Genomic DNA, 15,077 nt, shown 5'->3' on the forward strand with positions numbered 1-15,077 from the left:
TAACGAAGCACACAAATTACTGTGATAACTACACTGAAAAAAAGAAATAATAATAATAAAAAAATTGTTTTAACTATTAAAAATTTTGTATTATGTAAAATTCATACATAAATTGTCATAAATAATGACAATTTATTATAAAATTATATAAAATTCATATGAGAAAATGTAATAAAAAATATAAAATATTTTTATCAAATAAAATTATAAAAAAAAAACAAATGAATTGTTTAAAGAAAAAAATCCTTGATACAACAAATTTAAGAAGAATTAAAGCTAAACATATAAGTAATTTTAAATCTCAGTGGCTCAAAATTCAGATCTAATGTTAATTTGATTAATTCATCAATACAATTAAAATTGCTGAATAAGTGAAAATTCTCGTCAAATTTGCATTTTGGTAGACCTCCAAAGTGTGATTTGAATTCTGCTCATGGAAGATGTTTTTAAAACACACTTTGAATTTATATTTAATTTATAGAACTCTATATCTTAAGTATATGAACAAGTTTAAAGATTTAATATTCATATAAGATAAGTAATCACGACTCCAAAGAAGAGTATACGATATTGCATTTAGCCGATTCGTTTGTAAGTTACAAAAATTTTGAAATTCGTTCGTAATTTACAAAATTATAATTTAAAAATGGTTTACTTAATCCATATCTGTTTTCGTTTTAAATAATAAATTAATTAAATTTTTATTTAAATGATTTTAATGCATTTCTTTTTCATTTAAGTGATACGAAAAATTATTTAAAGAATAAATCACATATTTCATTCCACTTTATTAAAACTTTTACTTTCTCATGAAATTCAAGTAAATTGAAAATTTTTCAATATTTTATTTACTTTCATATTTATTTTTATTATTAATAATAAATTTTCTTATGAAAATTTATTGATTAAATATTTTTACGAATAAAATTCAATAAAAAAATTTTTTTTTTTTAATTACCACTTTATATTTTTTTTATCAGAACACTTTTGGCTCTGAACTTTTTAATCAGAATTATTATTAAACACATATATATTGTGTTTTTTTTTATCAATTTTTAATCTATATAATACGTGTAGGGCTAGAGAAGATCTAATAAATGTTAACGGCAATGTGTATGGATATTTTTGTTTAAAATGCCGAAACAGTTTTGTCATAAAGTAATTACAAATATTTTTTCTCCCCGATATTATGTATGTTCATACTTTTTCGCCAATTTAAATGTATGCATAAATAAAAAAAAAACTGAACGTCTGAATTTTAAAGTATGGGGCTGTTATGTATGATCTCAGTGAATAATTTTATTTACAAAAGATGGCAGAACTAGACATAAAATTAAAACCTGTGTTTCTTTTGTAAATTGTTTAAATTTGCGACTATGGCCCCGAATCCTATTGTTTGTGCATTCTTAAAATTTTGAACTCTCACTCTAACTCCTATTAATTATTGCACACAAATTACAAATTAAAAATCCATGACTCCTAGAGTTTGACATGATTACTTTAAGCTAATGAAGATGTTTATTTTAAAAATGCCGCGAAATACAGATTGTTTCTAATATAATTAGTGAAATAAACTGTTGTCTTTTTTATGAATTTATGTACATGAACAGACCCTATATATACTTATATATAGGTGTATGTATTTATATATCGATTTATATGTAGGTTATGTATATAATATGAGTAAACAAACAATCTCTCTGATAAAAACACTTTTTATTTTTTATATTGAACATAATAAAAAAATTTTTAATTGAAAATAAATAAAAATGTAAAATTAGTACAATTTTTACATTTAATTAAATAAAATGAATTTAAAAACAGATGAAATTGAATTAAAATATAGAAGAATATCGCAATGTGTCCAAAAACAAATGGTGGGTGGTTTGATTAGGATTTATTTTACACTTAATTTTAATATGAATTTTTTTTTTGTGAAATCCCTGAAATAAAATTTAAATTACTACGCTTCAAATCCACATTTATTACAAATTTGTGATTAATTTAAAATCAAATTTTTCACTGTCTGCTCATAATAGAAGGTAGAATTTCTGGTTAATTCTGGTTAATGCTGTACTGAAATAGAAAAGTACATAAAAATGTTATGAAAGATTAGTGTGAGTATTCCCGGAATTAAGTATCTATTAGAGACTGCTTAAAACTACGTAAGCTTAAATAAAACTTTTCAAAAACAAATTCTCTACAAGTTTAACAAAATGTTGTAGAAACAATTCCGCTAAATACGGTAAACTCATTTTCACAAATCACGTAATTATAAATTGGTTTCATTTTAACGATCAAAACAATAGAAAATTACTCATAAAAAATAAAAATTTTGTTCTAAATTTATAATAACTAGGATGCCCTTACGATGGCACATTCATTATCAGAAAAATCTGCTCCAGCATCAAATTTAATTATGGGATCAATTGAAGGTGGAAATGTACAAGAGCGCGTCGGAAAATTAAAATCATCATCAGAAAATTGGAAAAATCGCATTGGTAAGAAATTTTTATAAGAATTATAAGAATTTTTATTCAAGAATATGTATAAATGCCTACAATTATTGTCCTTTTTTAAATATTTAATTATAGAACAATCAGATGCATCACAGTTTACAGTTGCAGGACGACTGCAAACAAAATCACCAGTAAAATTACAATTTGAACGAATTGATTCACGTAAACCGCACAAAAAAATTTTACGAAGTGCAAATCAACCCCTATTAGGTTTAGCTAAAAGTCCATCAATGATGGTAACGTCCCTAGTCAATACAAAAACAGCGACAACAAATATTAATAACAGTAATGGAATAACCCAAAATACTCAAAATCAGCAACAAAATAAACATAATAGTTTTCATTTAACACGTAGTATAAGTATTAATGTAAGCCAAAATGAGAATGGTAATGGTCGTAGAAGTGATAGTAGTTCAAGTAATAGTGATTCAGATTCAGATAGTCGTGGTTCAAAAGAAAATCATAAAAATCATTTAAATGGTCAACCAATGAAAAAAGGATCCAAAGTTACAGTACCAAAATTAGATGATGAAGAAACATTTTCAAAATTCTTTTCATCAGCTTCAGTTAATCAACTTTTATCCGATGATTCTAATAAATTTACAACAAATTCTAATGAAAAATCAATAAATTCAATTGTGATTAAAGAAGAAGAACCTGTTGAAATTTCAGATTTTGATAGTATTAAATCAACAACACGTTTAATTAATAAGAAAGTTGTTCAGGGACCGAAAGGTAGAAGAGCAGCAAAAAATCCACTTAAAGCTTTAGCAGCACGTGAAGATCTTCAAACTGAATATACTGAAATTAAAACAGGTGCTGCAGAAAAAGAATTAAAACGTATGAAATTAGAGGCATTCGGTCGCACAAATAATTTGGCAGCAGAAGCGATTGCAGGTTTAGCCAGTGTTGAAGATTTTAAATCTGTTAATTTAAAATCAAGTTCATTACCTTTAAATCAAATGTGGCTCCCATATAAACCTTTAATGTTACTTCATGTTAAAGGTCGTACACATGTTCAAACCAGATTAGTTGAACCAATTTACACATCATTAAATCGTGGCGATTGTTTCATTTTGATAACACCTAACAAACTTTTCCGTTTTGTTGGATCATTTTCTAATGTAATTGAAACTGCACGAAGTAAAAAGATTTGTGCTTCAATAATTGAAAATCATGATTTGGGATTTAATGGCAATACAGAATTAGTATTAAATGATGGTAAAAGTTCAATACATTGGAAAGAATTTTGGAAATTACTTAATAAACCTGATGATTATGAATTACCAAATAGTGGACATGCAGATGAAGATGATCTTTTTGAGGCCAGTTTAATTGAAACAAATAAAATTTATGAATTTTCAGATGATTCTTTGGTACCAATGGATAAATATTGGGGTTGTATACCAAAAATAGAAATGCTTGAACCAAAAAAAGTGATTGTATTTGATTTCGGTGGTGAAATGTATATATGGAGTGGTAAAAGTGCTCATCGTGATGCTAAACAAGCTGCCTTAAGATTAGCACAAGAACAGTTTCAAACATCTGGTATCGACTACGAAAATTGTTATTTAAATCCGATTAATTTTTCTAAAATTGCTGGAGATAGAGTTGTATATAAAAATATAAAAACAATTGAAAACCGTGGTGAATGGTGTTTGATTGGAAAAATTACACAACATACCGAAACAATTTTATTCAAAGAGAAATTCGCTGATTGGCCAGAATTTAAAGGTGAAGATTTAGATAAAGATTATTTAGCAAATGGTATTTTTGCTATTGGTGCTTTAAATGGTGCTGATTTATACAAAGGTAAAATAATTAAGCATAATCATGAGTGACTAAATAAATATGTACATTTAATTATTTTAGGTGAACCTTACACAGAACCAAATTTAGTTTTAGAACACGCTAATTTAGGTCGCGGTAATTTTTATTATGATTACGATACAATGCGTCATTTTGAAATTCTAACTAAATCGATCTCAATGTGGGAAGTTTACGAATCTACTTTTGAAAAATCAAATCAGGAAAGTTATAATCATTTCTATAGTGCTGAATCTTATATAATTCGTTGGATATATCAAATATCAGTGAATGTACGAGAATTAAGTGGCAAAATATCGCGTCATAGTAGTACGGTGGGCCGAGATCGTTGCGTATACTTTTGTTGGCAAGGTATTGATGCATCTGCAAATGAAAAAGGTGCTGCTGCTTTACTTACAGTTGAATTAGATAATGAAAAAGGATCTCAAATGCGTGTAGCTCAAGGTGATGAATTTCCAGCTTTTGTTCGTTTATTCAAAATTATGTTCCAACATAAAGGGAAACGAGATGAATGTTTACAAAAGCGATCAAAATGGAGACTTTGGATTCTTTTGGGTAATGAAGACTCAGAAATTATATTAAAAGAAGTTAACTGTGATGCTAAACAATTGAGATCAAGAGGCTCTTTATTATTAATTAATGGTAGATTGGGTTTAATTTATTGTTGGTTCGGAAGTCAATGTTCTGAGCACACAAAAAATCTATGTAAATTGGCAGCAAATGACATTAAAGAAAAGAAATATGAAGATATATTCATTAATTCAGGTATATCTATAGTTACTAAAATTAAAATCGAAGAATTTAATGAAGGAACTGAAAATTTTGATTTTAAAAATGCTTTAAATATTACATTATCAATAAAACGAGAATCATATGGAAGTTTAATGGCAATATTAAATAAAAATTTCGATTATACACCAAGACTTTTTCATTTTTCAAGTACCCAGGGTGTATTTAATGCAACAGAAATGTTATATAATTTTAGAAGTAAAGAAACATGCAGTCCATTCCCATTTACCCAAAATCAATTATACAATGCAAGGCAACCGACTATATTTATGATTGATAATGGTGATTTATTATGGATATGGATGGGTTGGTGGCCACTTGAAGATGTAAAAGGTATATTTTATAATTTTTTATTAAATTAAGGTGGAAATGTATATAAGAACGAATATTATAATTTTAGTAAAAGCTGAAAAAGAAATTAATGATCGTGATAGTCCAACAAGTAATGACAATAGAGCTGGTGTAACAAGATGGATTGCTGAAAGAAGAGCTGCTTTACAAACTGCTGTAAAATATTGGAGAGCTAAATTTGGTAAATTATAAATATAAATACACATATAATATTATAAATATATAAATTATAATTAGGGAAATTATTTTTTATGAAATTTTTTTTTTTTTTGAAAATTTAAGATTTTTTTAAATTTTTCGAAATATTTATTCACCGTCTATTTTAATATTTACATTTTTAGGAGATTCAGAAGAAAAATTCCATGGCATCCGAGGAAATGTTGTTTGGGCAGGACTTGAACCAATTGAATTTATTTCATTATTTCCTGATTGGATATATCATGATGACATAAAAGATATTAATTTACAAGTAATTTTATATATTTTATGCAATTATTTTTCTAATTTTTTAATTATGTATATATTTTTTTAAAATTTTAGGATAATCGACCAATACAACCTGAAACAATCACTAAAATTCTTATCGATTTAACACAAACAGAATATCCACTTTCTGTTTTAAAAGTAAGACCACTACCAGAAGGTGTTGATCCAACTAAATTAGAATTATATTTAAATCCAAATGAATTTGTTGAAGCACTCGGAATTAAAAAAGATGAATTCGATCAATTACCATTATGGAAACAGACAAATCTGAAAAAAGAAAGGGGACTTTTTTAATAATAAATGAAAAGGAAAAAAAAATTTAAAAACGAAATAAAAAAAAATAAATAATTTTTATTCTCCCAAAACATATTTTATACCTTTTATAAACGTATATATATTGTCATTTCTTTTTTAAATTATAAATTTAAATAAAATAAAATTTATAATTCATATTACATTTTATATAATATACATATTATATATACATCATAAAATATTATATTAATTAATTAAATATTATACATCAAAATTTACACAAATTCAAAAAAAAAAAAAATTACAATTTAATATGAAAACAAAGAAAAGAAAAAAATTATATATTTAAATTTTATTATATAAAAAAAAAAGCTAAAAAATAAAATTTGTTTTTAAAATTTAAAAAACTCTGAGTGCATATCATAACTATTGTAGTTAATTTTCATTCTATATTAATTACAATAAAATATTTTATATTTTATTTATATATATGTATGTACTTTGATCTTTAATGAGTTATGTAATAATATTAATAAATTCATATATTCTATTTTAATTGAAAAATTATTTTATATAAAACTTTTATTAATGTTGCATAGAATTTCTTGAAAAACTAATTGGGCTAAAAAAATATTGAAAATACTTGAAATATTTTATGATATAAATAAAATTTCTTATGTATGTAATTGGTTTTTGCAATAATATTTTTAGAAATTTTGAAAATTAATTAATATTACGTATTTTGAAAAAAAAAATATTACGTATTAAATGATTTTTTATAAATTTTCATAAAAATTATTAAGATTACTTTAATATTTACCATAAAACTGCAATTTTCAATTAAATTTTCAAATAAGATTATTATATTTTATTTAACTATGCATTTTAACCTTTTCAATACAATCCGCAAATTCTTTAACGTCAAAATTTTGTTTTCAGTCTGCAAACTGTCTGACGTATAAAACTTTTACGGACAGAAATGTAGTAAACTTTTTACCCGTAATTGACTTTGACTTTTTAATCATCCGTAAACGTCAAAACAAACAAAATTTTTTTTTTAGATTTAAAATAATTTTATACTTACATATTAAAAATTAACAAAAAAAATATTTTTTATATTATTTTTAACGTATTGATAGTCACTCAATACATCAAATTTATTTACTGAATTAGTACGTCAGACTGTCTGCATGTAAAAAAAAAAAAATCTACAATTTTGACGCTTTAAATTGACTTTTTTAAACGTTTAAGAATTTAAACTTTGACTGAAAGTAAAAACGCAGTAGAGTATTCGTAAACTCAGACAATTCAGATTTTGTAAAATTTGACGTTTAAGAATTTACAAATATTTAAAATTTATTTTCATGTTAATCTTCTTCTTTCTTTAAATAATAATAAAAATCACCCATTAAATTAATTAGAATATATCACTTAAAATTATAAGCAATATTATGTCATCATATCCCTAGTAATAAAAAGAATCATTCATATTTTCTTAAGTGACTCAAAGAGTGTCCTAACAAAAATTTGAATGATTGTTTCCTTCACTTAAGTGACTTAGAGAGTAGAGTGTCTTAAGAGAACATGTATTCTATTATTTTACGAGTATAAAATCTGTTTTACATAATCAAGCTTATATGAATTAGTTATTTAAAATTTTTATTAAATTGTTTGAAAATTTAATCAATTACAAATTAATTAGTGCCTAACTCATTAAAGATTCTGTGTATATACATATATATATTATATAAATATCACAATTATTATATAATTAAGAATTCTTTTAGTTAATATTTTAATCAAAGATTTCTTTTCAAAGTCATCATTAATTTTTCTTTTTGGTTTTCATTATAAAAATTAAATATTTTTTTATCTTGATTATGTACTTATATATTAAGGAGTTTTATATAATTTTTAAGGCATTTATAAATAATATTATAAAACTATTTATTATTATTTTTGTTTTATTTTTTTTTTTTTTTCAATAAATTACTTTTATTATATTTGGAATAAGTTTGTACAAAAAACTATATTATTATAAAAATTAATTTGTTTTTGCTGATTTTTTTTTTTTAAGTAAAATTTAAAAAGGAATAGGTTTTACAAAAAAAATTTTTTTATTTTATAAATAATCCTTTCAAAGTTTTGCGTTAAATTTTAAATATTTGTCACAAAAATGTACAAAGAGAATAAATAAATATGTAAATATGTATTTCAAAGAATAATTATTAAATTAATATTCTTTACAAATAATTTATGAATTGTGACTAGGTTATTTTAATGTGGTATCTATTGCACAAAAAAAAAAATTTATAATAAATTCACTGATTGCACTTGGTTTGAATCAAAATATTAGATTTATTGCTTTAGTGTGAATTTTTTAGTTATTAAATATTAAGTGTGAATATTTTCATTAAAATTAATATTTATTAAAGTGAAACCATGTGGTACCTACTGGATATCTCCGGGTATAATTAGGAATAGTAGGGCACATATTTGAAAGGATTTTCTTTCTTTTTTTTTTGTTTTATAATTTTCTCAAATTTTATACAATATGATAAAATTTACATAATATATACATACATATATGTATATAGTGTTTTCGTATTTTTATAATTATTTTTTTTTTTTTAGTTATAAATTAAATAATATCTAATCAAATAATTTTTTGTTTTTAATTTAATTGAATCAATTAATAATGCTGTTTATATAACAAAAATAAAAAAAAAAAGATTTAATATCTACAACCTACATATAATAATAATAATAATAAAAATAAAAAGAGAAATAAACTTTTTTAACATTTTTAATGTTTGCACAAAAAAAAAATTTTTTAAATTGTTTTATTTTTTATTGCTAGTAATAATAAGTTTCAGGCACTTTTATTTTATACTGACGTAAACAAAATATTTTTTCAGTCAATCCCCCCCTTAAATTCACTTAACGATTCAGAGAGAAACTAATTGAATCGATAAGTTTAAACGACATTGTTTTACTACATAAATAATTACATCGGAGATAAGGTCTACATATTTTGTAATAGACGAAATTTGTTAGCGATAAATTTAACATGAGCATCCATACATGCAACCTTTCGGGGCGAATATTTTTCATGCACATACATATGTACATATCCTTATTATATAATTATCTATTTACCATTTGATTAGTAAAATTACAGGTCAACAAAAAATACAAATGTGCTTAAATGAGTTGCAAAAAAACGTGTTCGACTGTACCTAACAGCATACGTACATATATTTGAATTAATTTATTTTTTGCAAAGCAAAAGCAATATTGAAATTCGAACAAACCACTTGCCAGCTCTATTTTAATATTAAAATTAAAACTAAAACTAAAAAAATTTTGCCGAATTCACTTACTTTATGTGGTGCCATAACAATTTAAAGCTTGTATTTAAAAGTTGAAATATAGCTATTCTTTTCATCTAAGGTCTAGACCTTGATTTTTTGTAATGCCAAGTTTCCAATGCAACGCAGGTACCTGAAGGTTTTTTCTTACTATGTAGTTCTAAATGAAGAAAACGCTTCACTATGCTTTTATGCTAAATTTAAAATTTTAATTACAAAACTATAGTTAAGACAACAATCAGTGGCATAGAGACAAGAGAGACATCTATTGAAAAGCTTTTAAAACTAAATCTGTTTCTTTGTTTTTTTTTTGTCTAAAATATTTGTTGATAGGGAAATTTTGTCAGCTCAGCTGTTCATTTTCAAAACATATGGAAATTTATAAACAAAAATAACCGGACAACTGTAAAATTAATAATTTGTTGTATTGTAAGGCTGCTTTATGTAAATAATATTTTTTTAATATTTCTGTTCAATATGGGAGAGTTTTCTAATTTTATAACAACTGAGGAGAACCTATTTAATTCCTGTCAGGTAAAATTTAATTTTATTAAAAGAATATAAACAATGAATTCAACAAATACATGTATTCCAAAAAAAAATTTTTATAAATTCTAGTTTTCTGATGATTTACAAAATTTACATTTAACAAATTCACAAAGTTATGGAATTGGTACTCACCAATCACAACAGCAATTGATACCAAATATGCCTTATCTTCATAATGAGATTCAAAATTCTAATTTTACAGATGATAATATTATTGGCAATAATAGTTTGCCAACAACAATACCTTTTGTTAGAATTCATGCATTTGAATCTCGTAACAATAATTTAAATATATCAAATAATTTGAATCGAAATCAGAATGACATAAAAGCGGAACCAATTAAATCAGAATTAAATGATGCCCAGTGTACTGGTCAAGTAACCCAGCCAACCCAAACTCCTCCGTCTTCCGGATCAGGAACAACTACTCCAGCTTTTGCAACAGAAATAACAAATGCTCTAACAACTATATCTTCAGCAACAGTAGAAGCTGAAATACCGTTTCCACAACCAATAATTAAACCAAGTCAAACAGTGTTACTCAAATGCCCAAAATGTTTATTTTTGTGCATTTCTCAAACTAATTTAGATATTCATATTTCGTCAGCTCATGATGAAAATATAATTGAAAATTTTCCAAATAAAATTTCATGTCCCGGCTGTGATAACGTGTTTGTATCGAAAAAATCTTTGAAATACCATTTAGAATATGATCATTTAATGTTATCAGATGATTTAGAAAAAATTCTTGAAAGCATTCCAAACGAAGAACCACCTTCAGAATCTTGTAAGAAAAAAAGTACAATTTATTTAAAGAATGTAGAGTGCTTAAGAGAAAAATCATTTAATCAAAACACAGAGGTAGTTTTTTTTTTTCTTTATATTTTCTATAATATTTTTGTAAAATTATAAATTTGTAATTTTAGGTTGAAAATGCGATACCATCAATTGGGAATTCATTGCCAAAAATTAATAGCAATAATTTAAATGAAAGACTGAATAGTGAATATGACTTTATAGATCTTATTAATGATGACAACCAAACTCCACCTATTTCAGTATCATCTCCTGTAGAAATACCAATTAATCAACCAAAGCAGAAAATTACTATAAAAAGCGTCGAAACTTTACGTGAACCTATTTATCAACATGCTTTTTACACGTCCAACAATACACATAATCCAGATCATTATTCGGTTCAAAACACTCAAGTTTATTATAATATGGACACCGGTTTCCCAACACCGTCAATTCAACCGAATAATTCAAATTCAACAAATGAATTCTATAATTTTGAAACATTCCCTAAGGATCAAGTAAATAAAATTTCTCCAGTTGAAAAACCAAAAAAGCAACCAAAAATTTATATAAAAAATGTGGACATTCTCAAAGAACCAATACATCTGCCTTCAACTCATATATCAAACATATTGCATGTTAATGAAACCTTACCTTTTAATAATTTATTTACACCACCACCAGCGCCAAGTGTTTCTGCACATCAAAGGATTCCAATGAATTCAATTTCAATCCAATCTCATTTGAATGTGACTAATAACAATTGTTCTTCGACTTCCAAAAATCAACATTTTCCGCTAACTAATAACACACAATTGCCAGTGCAATTTTCAAACACAAACGCTTTCCCTTATCCAAACACAGAATCACCGGGAAACCATCAACAAAAGAGCAAAATTTATATAAAAAACGTTGATATACTAAAACAACCTCAATTCCAAGACAATACAAGTAAAAAGTCAACGAATTTTTTGCACTTAAGAACGGTTGATGAACTAAATCTGTTAGATAAAACAGAATTAAATATTATGAATAATTTAAGTCAAAATTCTAATAGTAAAGATCTCTCTGAAAATATTTTAAATCCTTCAGCCGAAAATTCTAAAAACTCTGATTTAGAAAATAGTAGTAATACTTACGATGCTATGAATTCAAGTTATAATGGGACCTTAAATAATTTTTCATGCAACAATAATCTACAAGTACCCTCAATACCCCCTGCTCCGAATTGGGAAAACCAAGACTACAATAACGGTATAATCAAATATTTTATAATTATTTTAAAAATTTCTTCTCATATTTAAAATGTTTTTAGGTGGATTTGATTCCTTAGATAACTTTATTGATGGGCACTCGAATACAACTTTAGAGAGAAGAAATATTCAATCGCAACAGTATTATGATTTAAACACCCCACAAAGATGTGACTTGTCATTCGATGAAGAAATTATAGATACTCCCAATGCAGAAGACGATATAATTGGTGATGAAAATGACAATGACTTATTTGTGTGCTCGCAAGAGTTAATTCCATGCCGAGATGTAAGCAATAGTTCCTTTAACCCAGAACAAATAAGTATAGATTTAGATTCAAATTTAATGGTGGATACAGAAATTAATGAAAGTGACGATAATGATATTATAAATCAATCACATAAAAGTATTGATCAAATTATCGACAACGAAGTCGAAAAATCCAATTTACTTACTAAAGAAAGTTTGACTAGTAGATCCCAGAAATTGAATTTAGTAGAATTTGAAAAAAAAGTAGATAAAGGTTGCTCTGAAAATATAGTCGTTAAACCAAATGAAAAAGGTAGAATTTATGTTTCCGGAAATTTAATGAAAGATGGTACGACGGAATCAAATTTCAACGATAATCATGAAAATTCTCAAAAGAGACACAAAGGAAGACCATTTGGTGCAAAAACACAAAAAAGAAAAAAAGGACTTGATTCAACTGAAAATTCAATTGCTGAATTTAGATGTGACCGTACTGATTGTGGATTTAGGTTTAAAGAACTCAAAACTTTAGAATATCACAAATTATGTCACACTAAGTATTTTATTAAATATTATGATGTTTTTTCTTTAATTGTTTGATTTATTTTCAGCGATAAGCCTCAATTAATGCAGTGTCCAAATTGTAAGTCAACAGAATTTACATCATGGAATACACTTCATACACATTTATGGCGTTCACATTTAATTGATATGGATTTATATAGTTGCGATAAATGTAATTTCAAAACTCCAATTTTATCAAGACTTCTAAACACTCATAGTAAAATTCATTCAAATGAAAGAAATTTTAAATGTGAAATATGTGAAAAGGCATTTAAAAATTCAAGACAATTAAAAAATCATCGAAGAATTCATAGAAAATTTTCAAAAAATGAAATTGAATTAGTTAAATGTGAAGAATGTAAAGCAATGTTTTCAAATAAGAAAAGCTTAAAGCAACATGTATGTCCAAATAATAAAATAATAGTAGAAAAAGCAAAATGTACAATTTGTGGAAAAGTATGCTCATCAAAATCATATTTAAAAATTCATATGGCAATTCATGATACACTTCCAAAATATGTATGTGATTGCGGTGAATTTTCAACAAATAATCCAAGCAGTTTTAAAAAACATAAAGCTAGACATTCTGATGACAATAATAAAAATTATCAGTGCCAATATTGTGATTATCAATCAATTCAAGCTTCATTATATAAGGTATGTATGCATTTACTTTCTCTGGAAAGAAATGTATTTTTTTTTTCATATAAATAAATATTATATTTTTAGAAACATTTATCTGAAAAGCATCCTGAATATGCACCAAATATAATACATCAATGTACATTTTGTAAATTTTCAACAATTCGTAAATTACAATACTATGTACATTTAGCTAAAATTCATAATGTTGATGTATCAAATATTGAGAAAAAAATTGAAAATGAAAAAGTATTAGAAGGAAAAAATTTAAATTCACAAAATATTAGCATTTCTTCTGATGATAAATTAGAAAATAATAATATTAATAATAATAAAAATAATAATGAAAACTGTGATGAAAAAATTGATTTAGATGTTAAAAATGATCAGCTTATAATTCAAATGGTTGATTCAACAGTAACATAGAAGGTAGTTAAAATTGGATAATTAAATTAAAAAAAGTTCCAGCCAATAACAAAATGTAGAAATTTTTCATTAAATTTTTCTTATTATTAAGTATTAGTACTGACTGAAACTTAATTGAATGCAATACAAAAAAAAAAACATGTTTAATTATAAGACTAATTTGTAAAATAGTTTTAATGCTGATTAGGTTTTTTGTTTGTTTGTTTTTTTAATAAAAGAATATATTTTTAAATATATTAATATGTTTTTATTATATCAAATGTAATTAACTTAAAATTAAAACATACATATTTATGATATTATATACTATATAATTTAACTATCACTTTTTCATAGAAGAGATTCTAAATGACAAAAAAAGTAAAATAAAATTAAAACACATCATTTTTGTTGAGACCTTTTCCAAAAAATATTTAATTATTTTTTTTAATTAAAAATTAGTAGTAATATACGTGAATCCTAATAATTACTTTTTTTTTTGCAATATATTTTTTATTAAAATTTTAATAAAGATTACCAAAAAAATTCCAAAATTCACAAAAGAAAAAAAAAACTAGTTTCTGCGCTCAGCACTGAATTTCGTCTTCTTATAAAATAATACTATGAAAAAGGTCTACAAAACTTTTTTCACATTGGAAAATCCTCTTATTAAAATATTTTTTTTTTTATTTTTTTTTTTTGTTTTTTTTTTGCTGTTTTACTTTTTCATAATAAAGACCTAACAATAATAATAAAATCAAATATTGTGAAACAAAGAATTATTAATATAAAACATTAATATTTATACAGATAAATTTTTATATATATATATATATATATATAAATATGCGCAAATTGTATATTATATATATATATATATATATATATATATATATATATACATATAAATATTTTATAAATCCATAAAATAATCTAAAATGTATATATTATAATATTAATGAAGAAATATAATATATTTTAATTGCTATATAAATTTCTTCAAAAAAAAAAAAAAAAA

General features: G+C 24.2%; 2 protein-coding genes across 2 annotated transcripts in view; both read left to right on the plus strand.

Annotated features, from left to right (window-relative positions):
• LOC129612528 (supervillin) overlaps positions 1–6,531 on the plus strand; it is a 43,388-nt gene extending 36,857 nt beyond the window's left edge. The window contains exons 4-9 of the mRNA XM_055526181.1: positions 2,360–2,501; positions 2,595–4,331; positions 4,392–5,468; positions 5,536–5,667; positions 5,828–5,955; positions 6,027–6,531. Coding sequence (XP_055382156.1) covers positions 2,360–2,501; positions 2,595–4,331; positions 4,392–5,468; positions 5,536–5,667; positions 5,828–5,955; positions 6,027–6,266 — 3,456 coding nt within the window. The 3' untranslated portion in view covers positions 6,267–6,531. The remainder of the gene's footprint in view (positions 1–2,359; positions 2,502–2,594; positions 4,332–4,391; positions 5,469–5,535; positions 5,668–5,827; positions 5,956–6,026) is intronic.
• Positions 6,532–10,001: 3,470 nt separating this feature from the next.
• On the plus strand, positions 10,002–13,990 carry LOC129612533 (putative uncharacterized protein DDB_G0282133; the record flags this gene model as incomplete). The annotated part of the gene is made up of 6 exons (XM_055526186.1): positions 10,002–10,132; positions 10,217–11,008; positions 11,074–12,199; positions 12,261–13,005; positions 13,060–13,669; positions 13,742–13,990. Coding segments are annotated over exons 1-6 (3,579 nt in total), but the record flags the coding sequence as incomplete, so codon positions are not given.
• Positions 13,991–15,077: the final 1,087 nt, after the last annotated feature.

The sequence above is a fragment of the Condylostylus longicornis genome, unplaced genomic scaffold, assembly GCF_029603195.1.
Source record: "Condylostylus longicornis isolate FDR11 unplaced genomic scaffold, ASM2960319v2 ptg000074l, whole genome shotgun sequence".
NCBI lineage: Eukaryota > Metazoa > Arthropoda > Insecta > Diptera > Dolichopodidae > Condylostylus > Condylostylus longicornis.